The 22,519-nt window shown below is 39.3% G+C and overlaps 1 protein-coding gene across 1 annotated transcript in view; it reads left to right on the top strand.

Moving 5' to 3' along the window:
• The first annotated feature begins 110 nt into the window (after window positions 1-110).
• Window positions 111-22,519, top strand: part of OLA1 (Obg like ATPase 1) — a 164,415-nt gene continuing 142,006 nt past the window's right edge. The window contains exons 1-3 of the mRNA XM_068967900.1: window positions 111-230; window positions 1,831-1,931; window positions 19,462-19,605. Coding sequence (XP_068824001.1) covers window positions 1,831-1,931; window positions 19,462-19,605 — 245 coding nt within the window. The 5' untranslated portion in view covers window positions 111-230. The remainder of the gene's footprint in view (window positions 231-1,830; window positions 1,932-19,461; window positions 19,606-22,519) is intronic.

Raw genomic sequence — 22,519 nt, forward strand, 5'->3', positions numbered from 1 at the left:
CGGGCGCGCGCGCGGGGCGGGGCGGGGCGGGGCGCGGCGGGGCGCGCGGCCTGCGCGCAGGTGCAGCCCGGCGCCCAGCCCGCCCGTTCCGCCGCCGCCGCCGACGTGCGTGCCGCTCGGCTGAGGGGCCGGGCCTGCGCTCTCTCCTCCTTCCTCCCCGCCTCCCGTTGCCGGTAGGACCCATCTCCCGCTGCCGCTGGGACCCCGTGTCATCGCGCGCCCCGAGCACGGTGAGGTCCTCAGGGAGCCTGCGGGCGCGCCCCCAGCCGCGTCTTCGACCCTCCGACCGTTGCTCTGAGGCCGGCGTCGGGCCAGGGCCGGGTGGCCGGCACGGGGCGAGGGCAGCCGGCGGCGTGGAGCGTGTGGATGAATGAGGCGTTGTTGGACTAGGCCGCGCCTCGCGAGAGCGGCCCACGCCTCACCCGGCACGTTCTGGGGAAGGCCTCCTACCGAGGCGGGGGTGGCCAGTGGCCCCATCCAGAGGGGGAGGGCTTTTGGAGGGGCTCCGCTTTGGCTGGGCGGCCGGCCACCCCTCGGTAGGAGGCCAGGGGACTGGAGTCTCCTCCATGTAACTGTGCTTCGGAGATCTGGGGTTTGGCTGGCAACTGGTGGGAGTTAAGATCCTAGAAGGGAGAGTCCTCGGCCTCCGGGGTCAAGGATCAGAGGCTGGACTATCACTTTATGAGCGGGGCCTCAGCGTGGCCCGCGGAGGTTCAGCTGGAGCCAGAAGATAGGGACAGTTTTAGTTCCCAGCTTATAAAACGTGAGGTTAGCAGTCCTCTTAAGTTCAGTTTGCAGTACTGAAGTGGGGTCAGTTCCGCGCGGAGAAAACTTGGAGCAAGATTGTCAGGGACTCAGAAAGTTTCGACCTTTAAACAAAAAGGGTTAGAGTTCCATTTAGGACTAGGAGTAATCAAAGGGTAGATTCCGTTCGTTGCTTACGTGGTCTGAGGATTCATACCTACAGTGCCAAAGGTGGAAGACACTTGTTGGAAAGACCTTGATGCTGGCGAGTGTTCTTTCACGTGAAACGTGGTGTTTCTGTGCGAAATGGGAAAGAGTAGGTTCCAGATTAAGCGGGAATGGTTTGGTGGGAGGTGACTCGGTTGCTAGTGGTTCTAAAATGGATTTTCTTTGACACTCTTATCTGTGCTCCTTCCAAATGCTTTCATTCATGTAACCACACCTCAGGTTAAGAAAGTGTTTTGTGAACAGTCTAAATGGAAGATTGGCAGCTTAAGGTTTATTTTTTGTTTCTGGTGCCACATATTTTTATTTTACTTACATATTTTAAATTTAGTTTTGACTGTGCTGGGTCTTCCTTGCTGTTCTGGATTTTCTCTAGTTGTGGAGTACTTGCTTCTCATTGCGGTGGCTTCTCCTTGCAGAGCAGGAGCTCTAGGCAGTAGTTGGGACACGTGGGCTCAGTAGTTGCGATTCTTGGGCTCTAGAGCTCAGGCTCAGTATTTGTGGCTCACAGACTTAGTTGGGCCTCACCATGTGGGATCTTCTCAGATCAGGGATCGAACCTGTGTCTCCTTCATTGGCAGGTGAAGCCACCAGGGAATCCCTGGCGCCACATATATTTAGATCAGTTTTTCTAGGACTTCTCAGGGGTGACTGCTTTGACAACTATCATAATCAAATCTGTTAACAACTTTTCTGTTTATATTGTTGTTGAAAAATAAAGTGTGTTGGTTTTGAATTAACATATACAGTACAGTTTATTCTTTATTATTCAATAATATATTTTGTGTGATGAAATGTGTTTTTGGTCAATGGGGATAGTAAAATGTTTTGTTCACATGTACGTTTGTTTTGACATTTCAGATGCCCCCCAAAAAGGGAGGTGATGGAATTAAACCACCCCCAATCATTGGAAGATTTGGAACCTCCTTGAAAATTGGTATTGTTGGATTACCAAATGTTGGGTAGGTGAATATTGGCCTTTTCACATTTTCCTTTTGTAAATATTTTGGTCCTGTGGTACAAAGGGGAGCTCTGGAGGTAATTGAAATTTAAATTGAAGAGGCCAGGAAACTGGAATATTACTATGTTGCAAAGCAAGGTTTTCATTTAGATGTATCTTATTTTTGGTTTTCTACACAGATACTATATTGAAACTTGAGTTAGCTTACATTGTTTGTTTTGCTGAACTCAGAGGAAGAATCTGTGGGAATTGAAACATCTAGTTGAGCCAGAACAGCACTGGTTTGCCTCAAACCTTGTTGGGAGACACAGTTATGAATTTATGTGGAATTAGAGTAGTTTATGGCAACCTACTCCAGTACTCTTGCCTGAAAAATCCCATGGGTGGAGGAACCTGGTAGGCTGCAGTCCATGGGGTTGCTAAGAGTTAGACACAGCTGAAGCGACTTAACAACAGCAGCAGCAGCAGCAGAGTAGTTGAGATTTTCTCGCTGGTTGGCTATGTAGGATACCTAGGCTGGTTACCAAAGGCCATACAGTAGGATACTTTAGGAAATAGTTTAAAAAACCCACATTATAAATTTGATTAGATTCTTGGGGAGATCAGGGATAAGATGACTGAATTTTTACTTGAAAAGTAGGTGATGAATTTGAACTTAATATTGGAAATTGTACGATAAAAGGGTATCTGTTATAAAGTGGTTAAATCTGAAAGTTGTGGGAATAAAAGTTTGAGTTTTGTAGTGTTTAAAATTAAAGTGAATCATTTATTGCGAGTGAGACAGTAATTAGGAAATATTTGTGGGGTTTTTTGGTATAAATTAAAAGATGCTTACTCCTTGGAAGAAAAGTTATGACCAACCTAGATAGCATATTGAAAAGCAGAGACATTACTTTGCCAACAAAGGTCCGTCTAGTCAAGGCTATGGTTTTTCCAATAGTCATATATGGATGTGAGAGTTGGACTGTGAAGAAAGTTGAGCGCCAAAGAATTGATGCTTTTGAACTGTGGTGTTGGAGAAGACTCTTGAGAGTCCCTTGGACTGCAAGGAGATCCAACCAGTCCATTCTGAAGGAGATCAACCCTGGGATTTCTTTGGAAGAAATGATGCTAAAGCTGACACTCCAGTACTTTGGCCACCTCATGTGAAGTGTTGACTCATTGGAAAAGACTCTGATGCTGGGAGGGATTAGGGGCAGGAAGAGAAGGGGGCGACAGAGGATGAGATGGCTGGATGGCATCACTGACTCGATGGATGTGAGTCTGAGTGAACTCCGGGAGTTAGTGATGGACAGGGAGGCCTGGCGTGCTGTGATTCATGGGATCACAAAGAGTTGGACATGACTGAGCGACTGAACTGAACTGAACTGATGCACATGCAACTTGGATGTTCAAAGTCTATTTTTTCATTATTTGCCCTTCTATTTTAATACCTTTTACTAACCTTAAAATACAAAAATGTCTCAGAAATGATTAGGGTGTACTAAGGAGTATCAAATCCAATATGGATTTGTTAAGGTGACAGAAGATGTTTTGGAATGTGAGTTAGGCTTAAGATTGGCAGGTGGGACAACCGTGTTCTTTGATGTGTTCCTTGGAGCCCCTGTCATAGAGATTGCCTAGTGAATGTAGCGTGGTGTGACCAGGTGAGGCAGTTCTGAAATTCTTGTAATGTAAGACATGACAAGTGTGGCTGTCCTAATTTCAACTGGAGCTGGAGAGGTTTGCATTTTGAGGGGGTTTCCTGCTGTGATATAGGCTGCTTGCAAAGTAAGACTAAATAGAGAGTGGGAATATAAGCAAAACAAATAATTAAGCAAAGTACTGTGGGGGTGCTGTCAATAAATTTGAAAGCAAGGTATGGTCATTATGTATGCTGTGAGCTTTATTACATTAGTAAGCAAGACATAGGTTTTAGATACTAACAGACTTCTCTTATTCTAGAATCATTGCAGTTAATGCTGCTTGATTTTAGTGGAAACGCTTTAAATGGCTGTCTTTAAACTTTTCCCTTTTATTTTGGCTGCATTGCATGGCATGTGGGACCTTAGTTTGGTGACCAGGGATTGAACCCATACCCCGTGAAGTGGAAGCGCATAGATCTTAACCAACTGGACTGCCAGGGAAGTCCTAAAATGGTCCATCTTAAAAAGTGTTTCCTAAATGAGTTTTTTAGCATAATGTCAATATATATGAAAATAACCTAAAATATTTTATTAAAGGTGTTATTTATCCTTTTAAAGACTTCTCCAGTTTTGTTGATGTATACTTCATAAACAATAAATTCACTCATTTTAATAATGCAGTTTGATGAGTTTTGGCAATTGTGTTTGGCTATGAACACTCTTTTTTATAGAATGATCTTACATTGCCTAACGGTATCAGTTAGGGTTCTTCGTAAACAGCACAAATTCTTGTTTTAAGCAAGAAAAAGACACTGGAAGAAAAGCATTGAAGAGGAAGCTGAATGGCCAAGCCTCAGTAAGGACAGGAGCTTGGATAGCCTGGCGGAGGTGGGTCTGCATGGAGCCCAGCCATATGAACCTCTGAGTATGGACCAGAGGTATGGACCTCTGGGTGTTTCTCATCACCTGCTACCTCTCCAGAGGAATGCCGGTTCCTGTGTAGGGAAATCTGACTGAGCCTGTCTTCCTCTGGATAGGCTCACAGAAATGGATTGGGGAGAGGGGACAGTTAAAAAATAAGGACCTTTAGTACAGAAACCGATGGATGGCAACCCACTCCAGTATTCTTGCCTGGAGAAGCCCCATGGACAGAGCAGCCTCGTGGGCTACAGTCCATGGGGTCGCAAAGAGTCGGACACGGCTGAGCGCCTAAGCACAGTGCAGAAACCATCTGAAGAACCTATTGATTTTTAGAGAACTGGATGAATAAAAAGGTTTGCTTTTTAGTAACCATAAGGCTGATTACCTAAAAATACAGAGGTAATATTTATAGGTAACAATAGCTGATACTTATTTGAACACTTACTTGCTATATGCCTATCATTGGGCACATTGTATATATTATCTAATTTAATCAATGTTTGATGTCCCCACCCTCTTCCCATTATACTTTGAATTCCATGAAGGCAAGGATAGCCTTGTTCTTGTTCATTGTTATTATTTCTAGCACTGAGACTGGTGTTCAGAGAAGGAAATGGCACCCCACTCCAGTACTCTTGCCTGGAAAATCCCACGGGCGGAGGAGCCTGGTGGGCTGCAGTCCATGGGGTTGCGAAGAGTCGGAAACAACTGAGCGACTTCACTTTCACTTTTCACTTTCATGCATTGGAGAAGGCAATGGCAACCCACTCCAGTGTTCTTGCCTGGAGAATCCCAGGGATGGGAACCTGGTGGGCTGCCGTCTATGGGGTCGCACAGAGTCGGACATGAAACGACTTAGCGGCAACAGCAGCATCAGACTGGTGTTAGGAACTTAGTGACAGTGAAAAAGAAAGTGAAAGTTAGTCACACAGTTGTGTCTGACTCTCTGTGACCCCATGGGCTGTAGCCCGCCAGACTCCTCTGTCTATGGAATTCTCCAGGCAAGAGTCTGGAGTGGGTTGCCATTTCCTTCTCCAGAGGTTCTTCCCGACCCAGGGATTGAACCTGGGTTTCCTGCATTGCAGGCAGATTCTTTACTATCTGAGCTACTCGGGAAGCCCAGGAACTTAGTAGGCACTCAGTAATTGTTTGTGAATGGGGTAGTTTTTCTGCCCTTGATGCCATGTGTAGGTTTAGTGATAAGGGAACATGTTTTGATGGCTGCTTTTAGTGAAATGAAGTAGAAAGAATACTAAAACAAAAATATGGAAATTTAATTTCCAGATTTGTTCTGCTTTTTCTTACCTGAATGACCCTTTATAAATGAGCTCTTCTTGGGCAAGTATATCATTGCAGGTATAAGGCTTGGAGGATGTTGGGGGACACTACTGACACTTTTTTTTAAAGGTTTTTTGCTTGCTTGCTTGTTTGTTTTGTTTTTAGGCTCACAGCAGCTTTGAGGGAAGGACACAGAGATTTCCCATTTACCTCCTGCCCATATACATGCATGTCCGTCCCCTCTTATCAACATCCCACACCAGAGTGGCACATTTGTTACCATTGATGAACCTCATTGATACATCACCCAATGTCCATAATTTACTGTAGGGTACACTCTTGGTACTTTACCTTCTATGGATTTAGACAAATGTATAAAGACCTTTGTCCACCATTATAGTATCGCACAGAGTTGTTTCACTACCCCGAAAATCCTCTGTGCTCTGCCTGTTTATGAACCCTGCTCAACCACTAATCTTTTCGCTGTTTCCTTACTTTGGTCTTTTTAGATTGAAATTGGAATCGAGCAGTATGTAGCCTTTTCAGATTGGCTTCTTTTACTTAGTAATATGTATTTATTTCTTCTGTGTCTTTTCCTGGCTTAAATAGCTCATTTCTTTTTAGTGCTGAATAGTATTTCATTGTCTGGATGTACCATAGTTTTTTTTTATCCATTCACTGACTTAAGGACATCTTGATTGCTTCCAAATTTTGGCAGTTATGAATAAAACTACTTATTATAAATATCCACCTGTAGGTTTTGTGTGGACATTAATTTTCAACTCATTTGAACCAAGGAATATGATTGCTGGATTGTATGGCAGGAGTATGTTTTTAGTTTTATAAGAAGCTTCTGAAGTGGCTGTATCATTTTATATTTTCACCAGCAATGAGTGAGAGTTCCTTTGGCTCCATATTTTTGCCAGCATTTGGTGCTGTCAGTGTTCTGGATTTTGGCCATTCTAATAGGTGTAGTGGTATTCCATTATTAATTTGCATTTCCTTGATGACATTGTGAAGCATCTTTTCTTACACTTATTTGCCATATGAATATCTTGTATGGTGAGATGATTGTCAAGGTCTTGGCCGATTTTTTAATTAGTTTGTTTTCTTATTACTGAGTTTTAAGAGTTCTTTGTATATTTTGGATAACTGCTTTATCAAATATTGTGTTTGGCAAGTATTTTCTTCCAGTTTGTGGCTTGTCTTCTCATTCTCTTGATGTTGCATTTGCAGAGCAGAAATTTTTCATTTAAATAAGTTTACCTTTTTATTGGGCTTCCCAGGTGGTGCAATGGTAAAGAATCTGCCTGCCAGTGAAGGAGACACGTGTTCAATCCCTGGGTTGGGACAATCCTTTGGAGAAGGAAATGGCAACCCACTCCAACATTCTTGCCCAGGAAATCCCATGGATAAAGGAACCTGGCAAGCTATAGTCCATGGGGTTGCAAACCTTACTATTTCTTTCTTGGGTCATGCCTTTGGTATTGTACTGAAAAGTCATTGCCATACCCTAAGTCATCTGAGTTTTTCCGTATCTTCTAGGAGTTTTGGGGTTCCCTTGTGGCTCAGCTGGTAAATAATCCACCTGCAATGCAGGAGACCTGGGTTCGATCCCTGGGTTGGGAAGATACCCTGGAGAAGGGAAAGGCTACCCATTCCAGTGTTCTGGCCTGGAGAATTCCATGGACTGTAGAGTCCATGGACTCTATAGAGTCCATTCTCCACTATAGAGTCCATGGGGTCACAAAGAATTGGAAGCGACTGAGCAACTTCACTTCACTTCTTCTAGGAGTTTTTTAGTTTTGCATTTACATTTAGGTCTGTGATCCATTTGAGTTAATTTTTGTGAATGGTGTAATGTCTGTATCTAGATTCTTTTTTTTTTTTGGCATATGGATGTCCAGTTGTTCCAGCACTGTTTGTTGAAAAGACTGTCCTTGCTCCATTATATTGTCTTTGCTTGAGAAACTACAATTAGATATTCCGTCATGAGACAGCTCTTCTTGATGCTGTCACTGCATGAGATGTGGTTAGTTTCAGTTGCAGGTGTCAGAAAACCCCCCCAAAACTACGGCCTAAACAGAAATTTCTTTTTTTATGTAAAAATAAATTTAGCAGTCATGGGTTGGTATATTGATTTCGCTGTATGAGTCTTAGAAACCCCAGCTCCTTGCACTTTGTGCCTTGGCAGTCCTAAGGGAGTGGCCTTTCGTTCTCATCATCCAAAGTGTTGTGAATTCCAGACAGCTGGTTATCCAGAAGGTCAGAGGGCCAAACGACTTGCCCTGCAGTCTATTGTGGACTTTTTTTCCTGTAAGCTACCGCACTGTACATTCCTTTGTCCAGATTTAGTCATAAGAATTTTTCAGGGAAGGCTAGGAAATGTAGTCTTTATTTTGATGGACAGATGATCAGTTAAAAAATCTGTTACTGTGAAATGAGGAGAGAATGAAAATTGGGGGACCACTGTACACTCTGTTCCAGCACGCACAGCTGCCTTAGGGGACTATTTGTCTTGCTTAGTTGATACTTCTGGGAATGTCCTTTGGTTGTTCGTACGACTTGCTGTTTTCCAATTCGCCAGAGACCAACTACAGATTCTTTCAAAGCTATGTACTGTTGTTGAGGAAAGCACTGTAGGGAATGCTTAAAAAAAATTGCAGAATAATTATGTTCAGTGTTTTAGTTATCTAGTTTTATGTAACAAACCATTCCAAAAGCTTGTAGTTTAAGATAATGACTATTTATTTCTTCTGGTTCTGTAGCTTAGTTGGGAGAGTTTGCTACTAGTCTCACTTCAGATCCTATACGTGCCTGCATTCAGCTGGTGCCCAGTCAGGACTGGAGGGTTCAAGTGGCCATACCGACAGGGCTGGGGCCTTATCAGGCTTGGCTGGAAGTCTGGGTCATTTCTGCCTTCCTTTACTTGGCTTCTGTCTCTCCAGGTTATCTCCAAACTTTTTTATAGCATGGTGGCTAGCTCCCAGGAGAGAGAAGATGTGTCGGTGGTACAACATGCTTCCACCTATTTCTTTTAGTTAAAACAAGTCATGACACCAGCCCAGAGACAAGGAGGGAAGGGAAATAGACCAGTTTCTTGGTGGGAGGAGTGGCAAAGAATGTGTGGCCATCTTTAATCTGCTGCATTCTGTTATTTCTCCAGTATAGTTTTGTATGACACCCATTTGTTTCCTGGAGAGGTCTTTCTGGCTGATTCTTTGCTTCTTGTTCTTACTGAAGAAGCTCCATTCCTTTTTAAAAAAATATGTATTTTGTTTCTTGTTTTTCTATTGGCTGCTCTGGGTCTTCATTGCCGTGCATGGGCTTTCTCTCGTTGCAGCCAGCTGGGGCCACTTTAGCTGCAGTGTGTGGTTTCTCTTTGCAGTGGTTGCTCTTGTTGGCAAGCATGCGCTCTAAGGCTTGTGGCCTTCAGTAGTTGCAGCGAGTGGGTTCAGTAGTTGTGGCACACAGGCTTATTAGTTGCCCCAAGGCATGTGGGATCTTCTCAGACCAGGGATTGAACCAGTGTCCACTGCATTGCAACACAGATTCTTAACCACAGGACCACAAGGGAAGCCTGAGGCTCTATTCTTGATTGCTTCAAGAAGCTCACTGGTGGAAGATTATTCTCTTAGTGTTCAATTTATAACTTGCTCTTTATGCATATATTTATTTTTCATGCTGGCCAGATTTTTTTTCCAGTATTTGATTATTAAAAATTTCGTGTACAGAAAAGCCACTAACTTCATGCAGAGTAGTGTTTTATTATATATACATTATATATAAGAAATAACCAATTATGTGTATTCTATCCTTGGAATAGATTATATTTTTCTTTTATAGTTAAAAATTCTTAACAGTATCTTCCACTTATGACTTTATTGTTTTTGCAGATTGCTTGCATGAACTAGTTTGAAACTAATTTGGAAATGAAGGTACAGGGAAATCACAAATTGTGTACTTTAACTTTTTTTTTTAGGTCATTTAAGGCCTTTTAAAAATGTTTGGTTTTGACAAAGACTATAGCAAAATGCAGCAGTGATCTGAAAGCTGGTGCTCATGTTTTGTCTTTAACTTCTCTGCCCTATTTGGCCCTGTTTGTAACTCTCCACCTGTCTTGCTCTTCTGCAGTCTCTTGTGGTTGCTACGCTTCCCCTGTTTGCGCTCTTAATAGATTCCTGCCTTGGCTGTCTTCTCTCTCATCCTTTCTCCCTGGTTAGTCTCATCCTCTCCTGATTTTAATCATCTGTGGGGTTCTCTTTTCTATAGTCCTGCTGTTATATTCCCTATCTTGTGTGGTAATACTGCTTTCCGCCCAGATACTTGCGATATTTATCTTTGCATCCTTTCTCCTCAGCTGTATTTTTCTGTAGACCTGGTACCCGAGTCTCTCTCTGATCTGTTTTTTTCACATCTTCATTGCCACTGAATTATTCCAGAGGCTTCTTAAGTGGGCTTTTTGTCAGAGCATTATCTATAGTGAATCTTTTTGTTTTATTTTGCCCAAGTGATTTTTTTGTTTTTGTTTTTTACATTGAGGTATAACATATACAATAAAATGTGAAAACTTTAAATGTACATATCAGATTTTTACGTTTTAATTCACGCATGTACCCAGTACCCACATCAAGATCTAGAAGAAATCCAGTGCCACCGAAGACTTGCCTGTGCCCCTTCTCAGTCAGTACTGTCTTTCCTAGGATAACCACATGCCAGCTTATATCACCATGTTGGTTAGTTTGCCTGATAGAGATGGAATCACACATTATGCACTCTGACACTTTTTATAAGCCAACGTTATGCCTGAGAGAATATACAGGATATTTACCCAGGTTGCTGTGACGGGCACTTGGGTTGTTTCCAGTTTTTGCCTATTATGGATTAAGGTGATTTGAACTTTCATGTACATATCTTTTGGTGCGTAGATCTAAGAACTCATTTCTGTTGGGTGAATGGGTGTACTTACCCACTTACCCTGCCTCTTCTCCACACTTCCCACCCCTACTAGTTAAATAGCTTTAAGTAGATACTGCCACGTAGTTTTCCAAATTATTTATTATTATTCTAACTTACAGTGCTGGTATTGTAGAATTTCTAATTGTTCTGCATCCTCACTGGCACTTGGTATTATCATTCTTTTTCATTTTGGTCATACTTCAAGTATAGTATGTCATGATTGTTTTGCATCTCTCTGATAGCTAATGATTTTGAGCATCTTTTAAAATGTTTATTGGTCATCTTCTGTGAAGGATTTTTTTCTTTTTTCTTTTTTTTTGTAATGATTAGGTGTTGTTTATTCTGGGTATGGATTCCTTGTTGGATATGTATTAGAACTACCTCTTCCCAGTCTGTGTGACTCTGCTTAAGGTTAAATAAAAATTGTTTTTTCAAGAAGTTTCACAATTTAAAAATTTTACGCTTGCAAAACTAGTTAAAAAAAAATTCCTATATGAGGTCTGTTTACATTCTCCAACTGTTAATACAGTATAGTTATAAAAATTAGGAAATTGATTTACCAATTTTCTTACTAATATTCATTTTTGGGTGGAATCTAGTCCAGGGTTACCTATATGTTGCATTTAACAGTTGCTGTGTCCTGAGTTTCCTTCAATCTGAAACAGTTTATCACCTTGTTTCTTTACATCCTTGACACTTTTGGGGAGTGGTGGCCATTTACTTTAGGCCCTTAAACCTTGAGGTTTCTCTAATATTTCCTGTGGTAAAATTCATACTTTTGGATGCAGAATTGACATATGCTTCTAAGTACATTACATCAGGAAGCATATAATGTTGGTTTGCCCTAATACTAGTGATGTTAATTAATTTTGATCAGTTATCTAAGGAGATGTCTGACAGGATTCTTGCACTGAAAGGTTTTCTGTATTTCCCATTACAATTAATAAATATATGTTGTAGGAAGATACTTTGAAATTACGTAAATATTGTGTTTCTCATACTTGTGCCTCCCAATTCTGGCATGTATTAATGATTCTTGTTTGAAATAGTTATTATTGTGGTGTTTACCAAATGGTGATTTAAAAATTTCTACTGTTCCTTCTATATTTAGATATTTACAGAAGGAACAGTGGAAATCCTGGTGCATAGAATTCTGTTGTAAAGAAGCGCCTCCCCTTCTTCCGTCACTTACGATTCGCTTGCATCAGGGTCCGTTTCTACTTTGTCGGTTGAAATGGGTTACTGCTGCTGTGTGTTGTGTCGCTCACACTGCCCGTATGTGGCAGCCTTGCCCTTCGCAAGTACACCTTTTGATGTGTCCTCTATTTTTTCAGTATCTTCTGCTTTCTGGCTCCACATTGTGTTCTTGGCTTATTTGTACTTTCTCTGCTCCAGCTTTGGAATAAACAAATTTATGTGTGACATATGTTTTCATTGCTCTAGAGTGTATACTTAAGAGTGGAATTTCTAGGTTGTATGTGACTGTGTATTTAACTATTTGAGGAACTGCCAAACTATTTTCCAAAGCGAGCCCGTAATTCTGTATTCCTGTCAGCAATGTATGTAGGGTCTACTTTCTTCACATTCTCACCAATGCTTGTTATTACCTTTATTAAGCACTTTTAAAATTAAGGTATGGTTGATTTATAATATTATCTTAATTTGAGGTGTGTAACCTAGTGATTCAAGATTTTTGTCGATTATACTTCATTTATAGTTATTATAAAATATTGGCTCTATCCCCTGTGCTGAATACTCTATCCTTATGGCTTATTTTATGCGTAGTAGTTTGTATATACCTTACTCCCCTGCTCTTGTCTTATTGTTATCCCCTTTCCTTTCCCCACTGATAACCACTGTTTTGTTCTCTATATCTTCATTTTGGTTTCATTTCACTTCAGATATTTATACAGTTGTTCTGAGAGTTTTCATATTTTTTGCATTCCTCATCATCTTCATCTGCGAGTTTGTTTCTTTTATGTTACATTCTCTGGTTTGTTTTGTTTTTTAAACTCCATATATAAATGATAACACACATATATGACATGATAACATAAAAAATAAAAGTATTTATCTTTTCTCTGCCTGACTTATTTCACTAAGCATAATACTCTCCAGGGCCATCTGTATTGTTGTAAATGGCAGAAACTTTCTTTTTTCCTTTCTCTTTGTTTCTCTCTTCCTTCCCTCCCTCCCTTTCCTTTTTATGGCTGAGTAATATTCCTCTGTGTGTGTGTGTGTGTGTGTGTGTGTGTGTGTGTGTGTGACATCATCTTTATCCCTTTATCTGTTGGTGGACACAGTGTGCTTCCATATCTCGGCTGTTGTAAATAATGGTGCTTTGAACATTGAGGTGCATGTATCTTTTGAATTAGTGTTTTCATTTTCTTTGGGTATGTACCCAAGGAGTGAAATTGCTGGATCATATGGTAGTTATAGTTTTTTTTTTTAAATACTTTATTTATTTGGCTGTGTCAGGTCTTCGCTGCGGCATGTGGGAATTTCATTGTGTCATTCGAGATCTTTCATTGTGGTGCATAGACTCTCTGGCTGTGGTGTGCTGGCTTGTGAGTGCACAGGCTCAATAGTTGCAGCAGGCGGACTTAGTTACTTTGTGGCCTTTGGGATGGTACTTCCCCAACCAGGGATTAAACCCAGGTCCCCTGCTTTTACAAGGCAGATTCTTAACCACTGGACCACCAGGAAAGTCCCTAGTTTGAGTTTTTTGAGGAACCTCCATACTGTTTTCCACAGTAGTTACACCTCCCCACCGACAGTGTACAAGGGTTCTTTTTTCTTCATATCTTAGTTTCAGCATTTGTTATTTGTGGTATCATTGATTGTTACCATCTTTTTGATTATAGCCAAAGCATGAGGTGGTATCTCATTGTGGTTTTGAATTGCATTTCCTTGATTCCTATTAATGTTGAGCATCTTTTCATGTGCTTATTATGCCTTCATTTCGGAAAGATTTTTGTTGGCAATTCTAGGAACAGTTTTTCTTTCAGCACATTGAGGGTATCTTCCATTTTCTTCAGCTTTCTAATGAGAAGCCTGTTGTCATTGTTTTCATGGTTTTTCTGTACATAATGTGTTTTGTCCCCCTATAACTTTCTTTAAAATTTCCTTTTTATATACTAGTTTTCAGAAATTTGATTTTCATATGCATTGTTATGGTTTTTCTTATGCCTCTTTTGCTTGGGATATGTTGAGATTTTTAGGTTTGTGAGTTTATGATTTTCATTAACTTTGTAAAATATTTGGCCAGTATTTCTTCAAATGCTTTTCCCTCCCCTTCTCCCTGTTTCCTTTCTTCTCCTTCTGTGATTCTTATTATATGTTAGTTAATCCTCTCATTAGTATTCTACTGAAGCTGTGGTTATTTTTTTGTCCAGTTTTCCCCTCTGTGCTTCATTTGATGGTTTCTGTTGCTCTGTCTTCATGTTCACTGATCTTTTCTGCAGTGTCTATTGTGCAGTTAGTATCATTTCAATTTCACTTTTTTAGATATTATATTTTTTATACCATAGTCCTGCCTGGGTAGTTTTTAATTTAATTCCTCATTGTCTTCATATTTACCTTTATAGCCTTCAGAAATTTTTTAAAATATCTATAACATTTACCTTAATTAAGGTCCTTGTCTGCTAATACCGTCATCTCTATCATTACTGGGTTTGTTTATGTTTGTTGACTTTTATCCTGATTTTGATGTTTTATTTTCCTGCTTCTTTGCATTCCTCTTACTTTTTATTGGATTCTAGATGCTGGATTTTATGTTGCTTGCTGAAAGTTATAGTAGCCCTTTAATGAGTGTTGGACTTTGTTCTCACATTTAGTTTTTGATTTTTTTGAGACTTTTTATTATATTTTCTTAAGATAGGTTCATAGTATTTTTTTGCTGTAGTGCTACTTTAGCTCTTATACTAAGATGTGGCTTTGAGGACTCTACCCAAGCCCCCTTACGTTATTATATCTCTGTCTGTTCTAGCTGGTAGGGATATGAACTATTCTAAGCTCTGTGTGAACCTGAGAATTGCTCACTGTGCTGCTCTTGGGTATTTTTTCCCTGGCCTGTGGACACTGACCTTACTCATGAACAATGTTACTCAGCCTTATTCTTGCAGATACCTTCTGCTGATCTCCAGAGCCCTCTCTCTGTGCAGCAGCTTCCTTTCTAGTACTATCCTATAAATTCTAGCTGCTTTGGCCTTCTCAAAACTCTCATCTCAGTCTCTTTAAGTTGGCACGACTGCCAGGTTCCTCTGGTTCCCCCTTCCTGTGCTGTGGCTTTGAAACCACCTCTGGGCAGTAAGCTAGGGCAGTTTCAGAGCTTAGTTCATTTGCTGTTCTTGCAGGGAACACAGTCCTATGTGGTATATTGTCCACTGTTTGAAAACTGTTATTTCATATATTTTGTCTGATTTCCTAGTTGATTGTGGCAGGAGAGCAGTTCTATAACTAGAAGGGGAAGCAAATTTCCCCAATTTAAATGAACTTAACTCTTATTATTTCTGTCAGTATTCCAGGGTACCTGCTTGTCTGTGGAAATTTGAGACTGGGAATTATTTGTTTTCTTTTTTAATATGTTTAAAATAATCTTTTGGACAACAGATCTGCCCTCCTACTCACTTTTTCCTGTTATCAACAGTAATTGTATGCCTTCAAAGTACTTCCTAATCTACTTTCTTTTAAGTCTTTTAATTTTCATAGGTTCTTTTTCAGAATTCTGGTCATTGTTGCTGTATCTTCATATAATTCAGATAGATTTTTTTCTTATTTATTTACTATTAACTATAGACTTTATTTGGATTTCACCAGTTTTCCCACTAATGTCCTTTTTCTTTTCCAGTATGGATCTTTTAAAGGTCACAACAATTTTCATTTAGTTTTGAAAAGTGCTGATCAGGTATTTTGTATAATGACCCTCAATTCCATTTTAATGTTTTCTCATGCTGTGATCTTTTCCTTTGTTCATTTCTCTGTCAGTAGACGTTAGGGTTCCTTCCACCTTTTGGTTATTGTGAATAATGCTGCAGTGAACATGAGTCTGTAAATATCACTTTAGATCCTGCTTATAATTATTCTGGGTAAATACCCTGAAGTGAAGCTGTTGGGTCACATGGTTATTTAATTTTTTAATTTTTTTGAGGAATCTGCATACTGGTGTGCACAGCAGTTGCGCCATTTTACATTCTACCAGGATTGTACCAGTCTCTCTGTATCTTGGCCAACACTTAGTTTTCTTTTTTAATTTATTTTTGGCTGCACTGGGGCTTGGTTGGTACTCGTGGGCCTTCTCCAGTTGCAGCGAGCTGAGGCTGCTCTTTATTTGCTGTGTGTGGGCTTCTCATTGTGGTAGCTTCTCTTGTGGTATAGAAGGGGCTCTAGGGTGCCTGGGCATCAGTGGTTGTGGCACATGGCCTCAGCTGCCCCACGGCATGTGGAATCTTCCACCAGAGGTCAAGCTTGTGTCCCCTGCATTGACAGGTGGATTCCTAACCAGTGGACTGCCGGGGGAAGTCTTATTTTCTGTTTTTTTCTGATAGTGACCGTTCAGTTGGGTGTGAGGTGATGCCTCATTGTGGTTTTGATTTGCATTTTCCTGATGATAGGTGATGTTGAGCATCTTTTCACATGTTTCTTGGCCATTTGTTTATCTTCTTTTGGAGAAATGTCTGTTGAGGTCCTTTGCTTTGATATAGTCTCATTTTTTTTCTTCTAATTTTGCTTTTGTTGCCTGTCCTTTTGGTGTCATATCTCAGAAATAATTGCCAAATGCAACGTCACAAAGCTTTTTCTGTACATTTCCTTCTGTAAGTTTCGTAGTTTTAGGCTTTAGGTCTATAATCCATTTTGAGTTAATTTTTGTATATAAGGGTCTTCATTCCTTTGCATATGGCTGTCCAGTTTCCTCAGCATCATTTATTGAAGAGACTGTCTTTTCCCCTTTCTTGATACCCTTGTTTAAAGATTATTTGACTGTATATGGAAGGCTGTCTATCTGGGGTCTCTATTCTGTTCCACTAGTGTATGTGTCTGTCTTTATGCCAGTTCCACACTATTTGGATTACTATAGTTTTATATTTTGGTATCAGCAATCATGCTATGGACTTTTGGAAAGAACACTATGGAGGTGAAGTGCTTTTCTCATTGTGTCATATTGAGGGCCTGTGTAATAGCAGCATGATTTATTACTGGCGATATTTTACTAACCATGTATACACACATTGGTATTTATTTCTGTCATTTTTATTTCTGTATCTAATAGGTAGATACTTTTTAACAGTTTAGTTATATCTTTTATGACTTAATATAAATTATATTTATATAATATATAATATATATTTATATACTTAATATAAATTAATTAATATAAATCTTAATATAAATTAAAAACATTAAAAAAAAAATTCTACGTTTTCCATGCTTTTGGATGTGTATTTTATAAATAGTTAATTCAGAATAATGGCAGAGTTTACATTGGTATCCTAACTTCCCTATACATAATATAATTTTGTGTAAGATTTTAGATTAAACATATTCAGTCAGATTTACCTATTACAGTAAAGTATATAGCTTCAGATATAAAATAGATTTTAAATGGAGGAAGCATACGTTAAGTCTAGCTGCTCTTATGAAAAAAGAAATAATATTTCCTTTCATTGCTGAAGTAATATTTATGTAAACCTCTTCTTGCATTAGAGATCCCTACAATTTTGAACGTTTCCTATACCTTCAAGCTTCAATAATAACCTTAAGGGATCTGAATGTGTGTGTGCATGTGTGTGTGTAAAGTCCTTATTTCACCAAAAAGTCTTATAGGCTTTACGATTCCAATTTAAGCCAAAACTTCAAAATTCTGTGCTTTTGCAAGGCTTTTCTTTAATAGATTTGAATTGATCAAAATGTCTTAGCTTGCCACCAAAGCCTATACTAATAATCCTTAGAAAATTTCTTTTTCTTTTTTTATACTTACAAAGCTATTGGAAAATATAGATGACTTGGGCTTTGTGAAATTTAAAATCCTGGCCTAGAGGAGGTGATCTGTGAAAATGGAGCTGTCTTCCAAGTTTAGTTGATGCATGTAAGAATTCTTTTGGCCTAAAAGATACTGGGACTTTCTTTTCTATGTTTTTGTTATATAATATGTTTTAATTTTATTTCTTTATTATGAGACATTTTTGTCCAGGTAGGCAGTCAAAATGCAATAGATAATAATACCAATAAATTTGAAAATAACTCCATGAACTCCCTATGGCCTTTTTATATTGCAGTTACTGAACCTGTGGTAATAGCAACAAGCAGTTTTTTATCTACAGTATCCAGAACTACAGCTGCATTTTTTTTTTTGTCCTCCAAGAAAGGCACAAATGTCTCATAAGTGGATTAATTAATATATTTAAATTTTGGTTAAAATATTTATTGTACCATTATTTTGCTATATTCTTATTGCAGGTATACAATACCTTTTATTTATTTTTTATTTTTTGGCTGCACCGCACAGCTTGCAGATCTTAGTTCCCTGCCCAGGGATCAAATCCATGCCCTCAGCAGTGAAAGTGCAGAATTCTAACTACAGGACTGCCAGGGAATTCCCTTTAGTTACTTTTTTGATAAATATGAACTTGTAGATTATTCTAGTAACCTATACCAAATCTGGAAAGAGGACTGGTGGTGCATGCCTTTAAATTCTCAGCTGAGTCTGTTATTATAGGCAAGCAGATTTGACCAGTGATGCTCTAAGTAACCAGTAATGATTTAAATGGCTGTTTGGGAAACTTCTCTACTTTAATCCAAAATATTTAGTTTGAATGGGATATAAGAGCTGTATTTTAAAGACCGATGGGCAGGTACAAGTTAATATATCATTGCCTTCTCACCAGTAGTAGTACTGGTGAGAATTGTACTTCTCACCAGTAGTAGTTTGGTGAGTCTCCCACGTTGCCTTTTGTTCATTACTATTTTAAAAGGGTCTCAGAGGTTAAAAAAAAAAAAGTGGTTCTCTGATTTAAAAGTTCAATCATATGAACTAACTGTAACAAGTATAAACTGCTGATGAGTATAGGGTTAGATCTCATCTAATAGACATTTTTACCTTAAAGAAGTGTTTGGAAAAAAGAGAATAGTAGTACAAGTTGGCATTCTCTGAGTGTCTGTTATTTATTATTAGCTTTTTTCTTGATTAAAGTTGTGCTTTGGAAAAAATTCGCATTTTTACCTTAATAATCCACAGATCACAGTTCTATACTACCAGTAATCTTTATGCATTAACGAGTAGAAGGGAGTCTGAGCTCCAAACTTTTATTTCCTACTAGGCAGTTAGCATCTGTTTCCCAATTCAGAATGCTTGGAAAATAATTGACCTAACTAAATACATACCTCGCTACATTTATGCCAGAGGAAATTATACTAGATACAGGTGAAATGATACTGGTGTTCCAGCAACTTTAGGAATGAAATATATAGGCTTTGTGGTATGATGTGAAACTAGTTATTTATAGCAAAGATTCTTTGGGGAAATGTTTTTCACATTCTAAATAGACTGAGATAGGAGCATAACTTAATTGTAAATCATGAGCTGCACCATTGTAAATTTAATTCATTTCTGTTAGTAAAAATGTATCTCCCTCTTTTCCCCAGATTGTTTTTATAACCCTCATGGATTTTATTTGAGCATTGAAATTAGAGTAGGATAAATTTTTCTGTGTTAGCCTAAAAATTGATTGAAATTGTTTTTATTCCTTTTAGGAAATCTACCTTCTTCAATGTATTAACCAATAGTCAAGCTTCAGCAGAAAACTTCCCATTCTGCACTATTGATCCGAATGAGAGCAGAGTACCTGTGCCTGATGAAAGATTTGACTTTCTTTGCCAGTACCACAAACCGGCAAGGTAAGAAAAATCTTTATGCCATTGTTCATGTGGTAACCCTGTATAGATTAAGTACATATATGTTAGTGTGCATTTAAAATCATGTGTTTTAATTTTTTTTTCAAAATTAATTCGGAATTGTTTTATAAGTGCTCCGTCACTTAGTGGTGTCTGACTCTTTGCAACCCCGTGAACTGTAGCGTGCCAGGCTCCTTTGTCCATGGGATTCTCCAGGCAAGAACATTGGAGTGGGTTGCCATTATTTGGGGTGATTATTAAAGTGATGTTCCCTGGATCGGGAAGATTCCCTGGAGAAGGAAATGGCAACGCACTCCAGTATTCCTGTCTGGAGAATCCCATGGACAGAGGGGCCTGGTGGGCTACAGTCTGACAAAGAGTCTGACATGACTGAGCGACTTCACTTTAAAGTAATGTAGAGCCTGGAGAAGGGTAAGGAAGGATACATCCATTGTTAACATTGCAGTTATATTTTTCTGGGGAGTGTGAAGTAAAGGGAGTAATTAGTCTGTATTATGTGATTCCACTCATGTAAAAGTACACATGTATGTGTGTATTCATAGGAAAATGTATGAACTGAAGATCACAAACTAATTCATAGTTCTCTCTAAGGAATGGAATTTTTAGAATGGAATTTCATTTTTTATTTCTTGTATTTCTCTGTGTTGTTTAAAGTTTTTCTAACAAACAAGTTATTAGGCTGGTACAACAGTAATTGTGGTTTCAGTCCCTGAATTTTAAATCATTATAATTAGGTTCAGACATATCTTTATTAATCAAAATGGGAACCATTATAATCAACACATTTTTGCCAGTGAGAAATAAGTTTGTTTATTCCTTTAGCATAAAAATCTGTGCTTTGGGATTCAGTGAACTTGTGGAAGGCGTTTTCTGCGTCCTACTTGTTGTGGAAACATTTTCCCTGCAAAAAGTTGCTGAGATGGCTTGAAGGAGTGGTAATTGGTTGGCAAGAGGTCAGGTGAATATGGCCGATAAGGCCAACCTTGTAGAACAATTCATTCGACTTTTGAAGCATTTGTTGTGCAGTGTTCGGTCGGGCATTGTCATGAAGAATTGGGCCCATTCAGTTGACCAGTGCCTGGTGCAGGCATTGGGAGAAGGCACTGGCAACCCACTCCAGTACTCTTGCCTGGAGAATCCCATGGACGGAGGAGCCTGGTAGGCTGCAGTCCATGGGGTCGCTAGGAGTCGGACATGACTGAGTGACTTTGCTTTCCCTTTACACTTTCCTGCATTGGAGAAGGAAATGGCAACCCACTCCAGTGTTCTTGCCTGGAGAGTCCCAGGGACGGGGGAGCCTGGTGGGCTGCCGTCTGTGGGGTGGCACAGAGTTGGACACGACTGAAGTGACTTAGCAGCAGCAGCTGCTGTCATTGCAGTTTGATGAGTCATTGATTTGCTGAGCATACCTCTCAGGTGTAATGGTTTTGCTGAGATTCAGAAAGCTGTGGTGGATCAGACTGGCAGCAGACCACCAAACGGTGACCATGACCCTTTTCCTGGTTCAAGGTTGGCTTTAGGAAGTGCTTTGGAGCGTCTTCTTGGTCCAGCCACTGAGCTGGTCATTGCTGGTTGTTGTATAAAATCTGCTTTTCATCGCTTGTCACAGTTGATAGAGAAATGGTTCATTGTTGTTGTGTAGAATGAGAGAAGATGACACTTCAGAACGGTGATGTTTTTGATTTTTGGACAGTTCTTGAAGCACTTGTCAAACTTTTGCACCTTTCTAATTTGCTTCAAATGCTGAATGACTGTAGAATGGTTGACGTCGAGTTCTTCGGCACCTTCTTGTGCAGTTGTAAGAAGATCAACTTCAATGATTGCTCTCAGTTGGCCGTTGTCACCTCCCAGCGGCCGGCCACTGTGCTCCTCATCTTCAAGGCCCTTGTCTCCTTCACAAAACTTTTTATACCACCACTGCACTGTACATTCATTAGCAGTTTCTGGTCCAAGTGCATTGTTGATGTGAGTTGTCTCTGCTGCTTTATGGCCCATTTTGAACTTGAGTAAGAAAAACGCTTGGATTTGTTTTTTGTCTCACATCATTTCTGTAGTCTAAAATACATATGAAAGAAACAGCAAGTAACAATTCATTAGCAAAAATCATAAAGCAAGAATTGCACATTAAAATGATCTATAGCATAACCACATTTATTTAAGAATGTATTCCAATATCAGTTGCAATTCCAATGCAAAAAAACAATTACTTTTGTACCAACCTAAATAGTATATTTTTAATTAGGAAAAAAAGATAATACAGTTTTATTGTAGGAAATTCACAGTATGGAAATGTATAAAGAGAAGAGTAAAAATCACGTATACTTCTGTCTTGATATAATAAATATAAGTACTTTGGAGGTAGAAACCTCCATACTTTTGATATTTTTTACTTGGGGTATTATTAATATTTTTCTAGAGTAAAAGTACAGACTTAAATGATTTTTAATATAATACTTATGCTTAATACCATGTTACATGAATGTGCGTACAGTTTATTTGCTATTTCCCTACTATTGAGATTTTGTTTGCGTTTAGTTTCTCACTATTTTGAACGTGGTGGTAAATGCCAGGATTTCATCTCCAGTCCTGAACTCTGTTGAACTCCAGACATATATCTTAACTGCCTCTTTGACACTGACACTTAGATGACTAAACAGGTGCCTCTGACTTGACATGCCCAAAATGAACTTCTTGGTTTCACCCTGCCTGTGTCAATTTTGTGCTTCCTCAAGACGTTTATAATTCAGTAAATACCCCTATTATTTCTCTAGTTGCTCAAGTTAAAGCCCAACATTTATTCTGGGTTCTTTGCTTTGCTCACCTCTACATCCAATCTGTCAGAAATTCCTGAGTTCCAACTGTAAAGTATCTACCAAACTCATTTCCTTCTCTTACT

The sequence above is a fragment of the Capricornis sumatraensis genome, chromosome 3, assembly GCF_032405125.1.
Source record: "Capricornis sumatraensis isolate serow.1 chromosome 3, serow.2, whole genome shotgun sequence".
Classification (NCBI taxonomy): domain Eukaryota; kingdom Metazoa; phylum Chordata; class Mammalia; order Artiodactyla; family Bovidae; genus Capricornis; species Capricornis sumatraensis.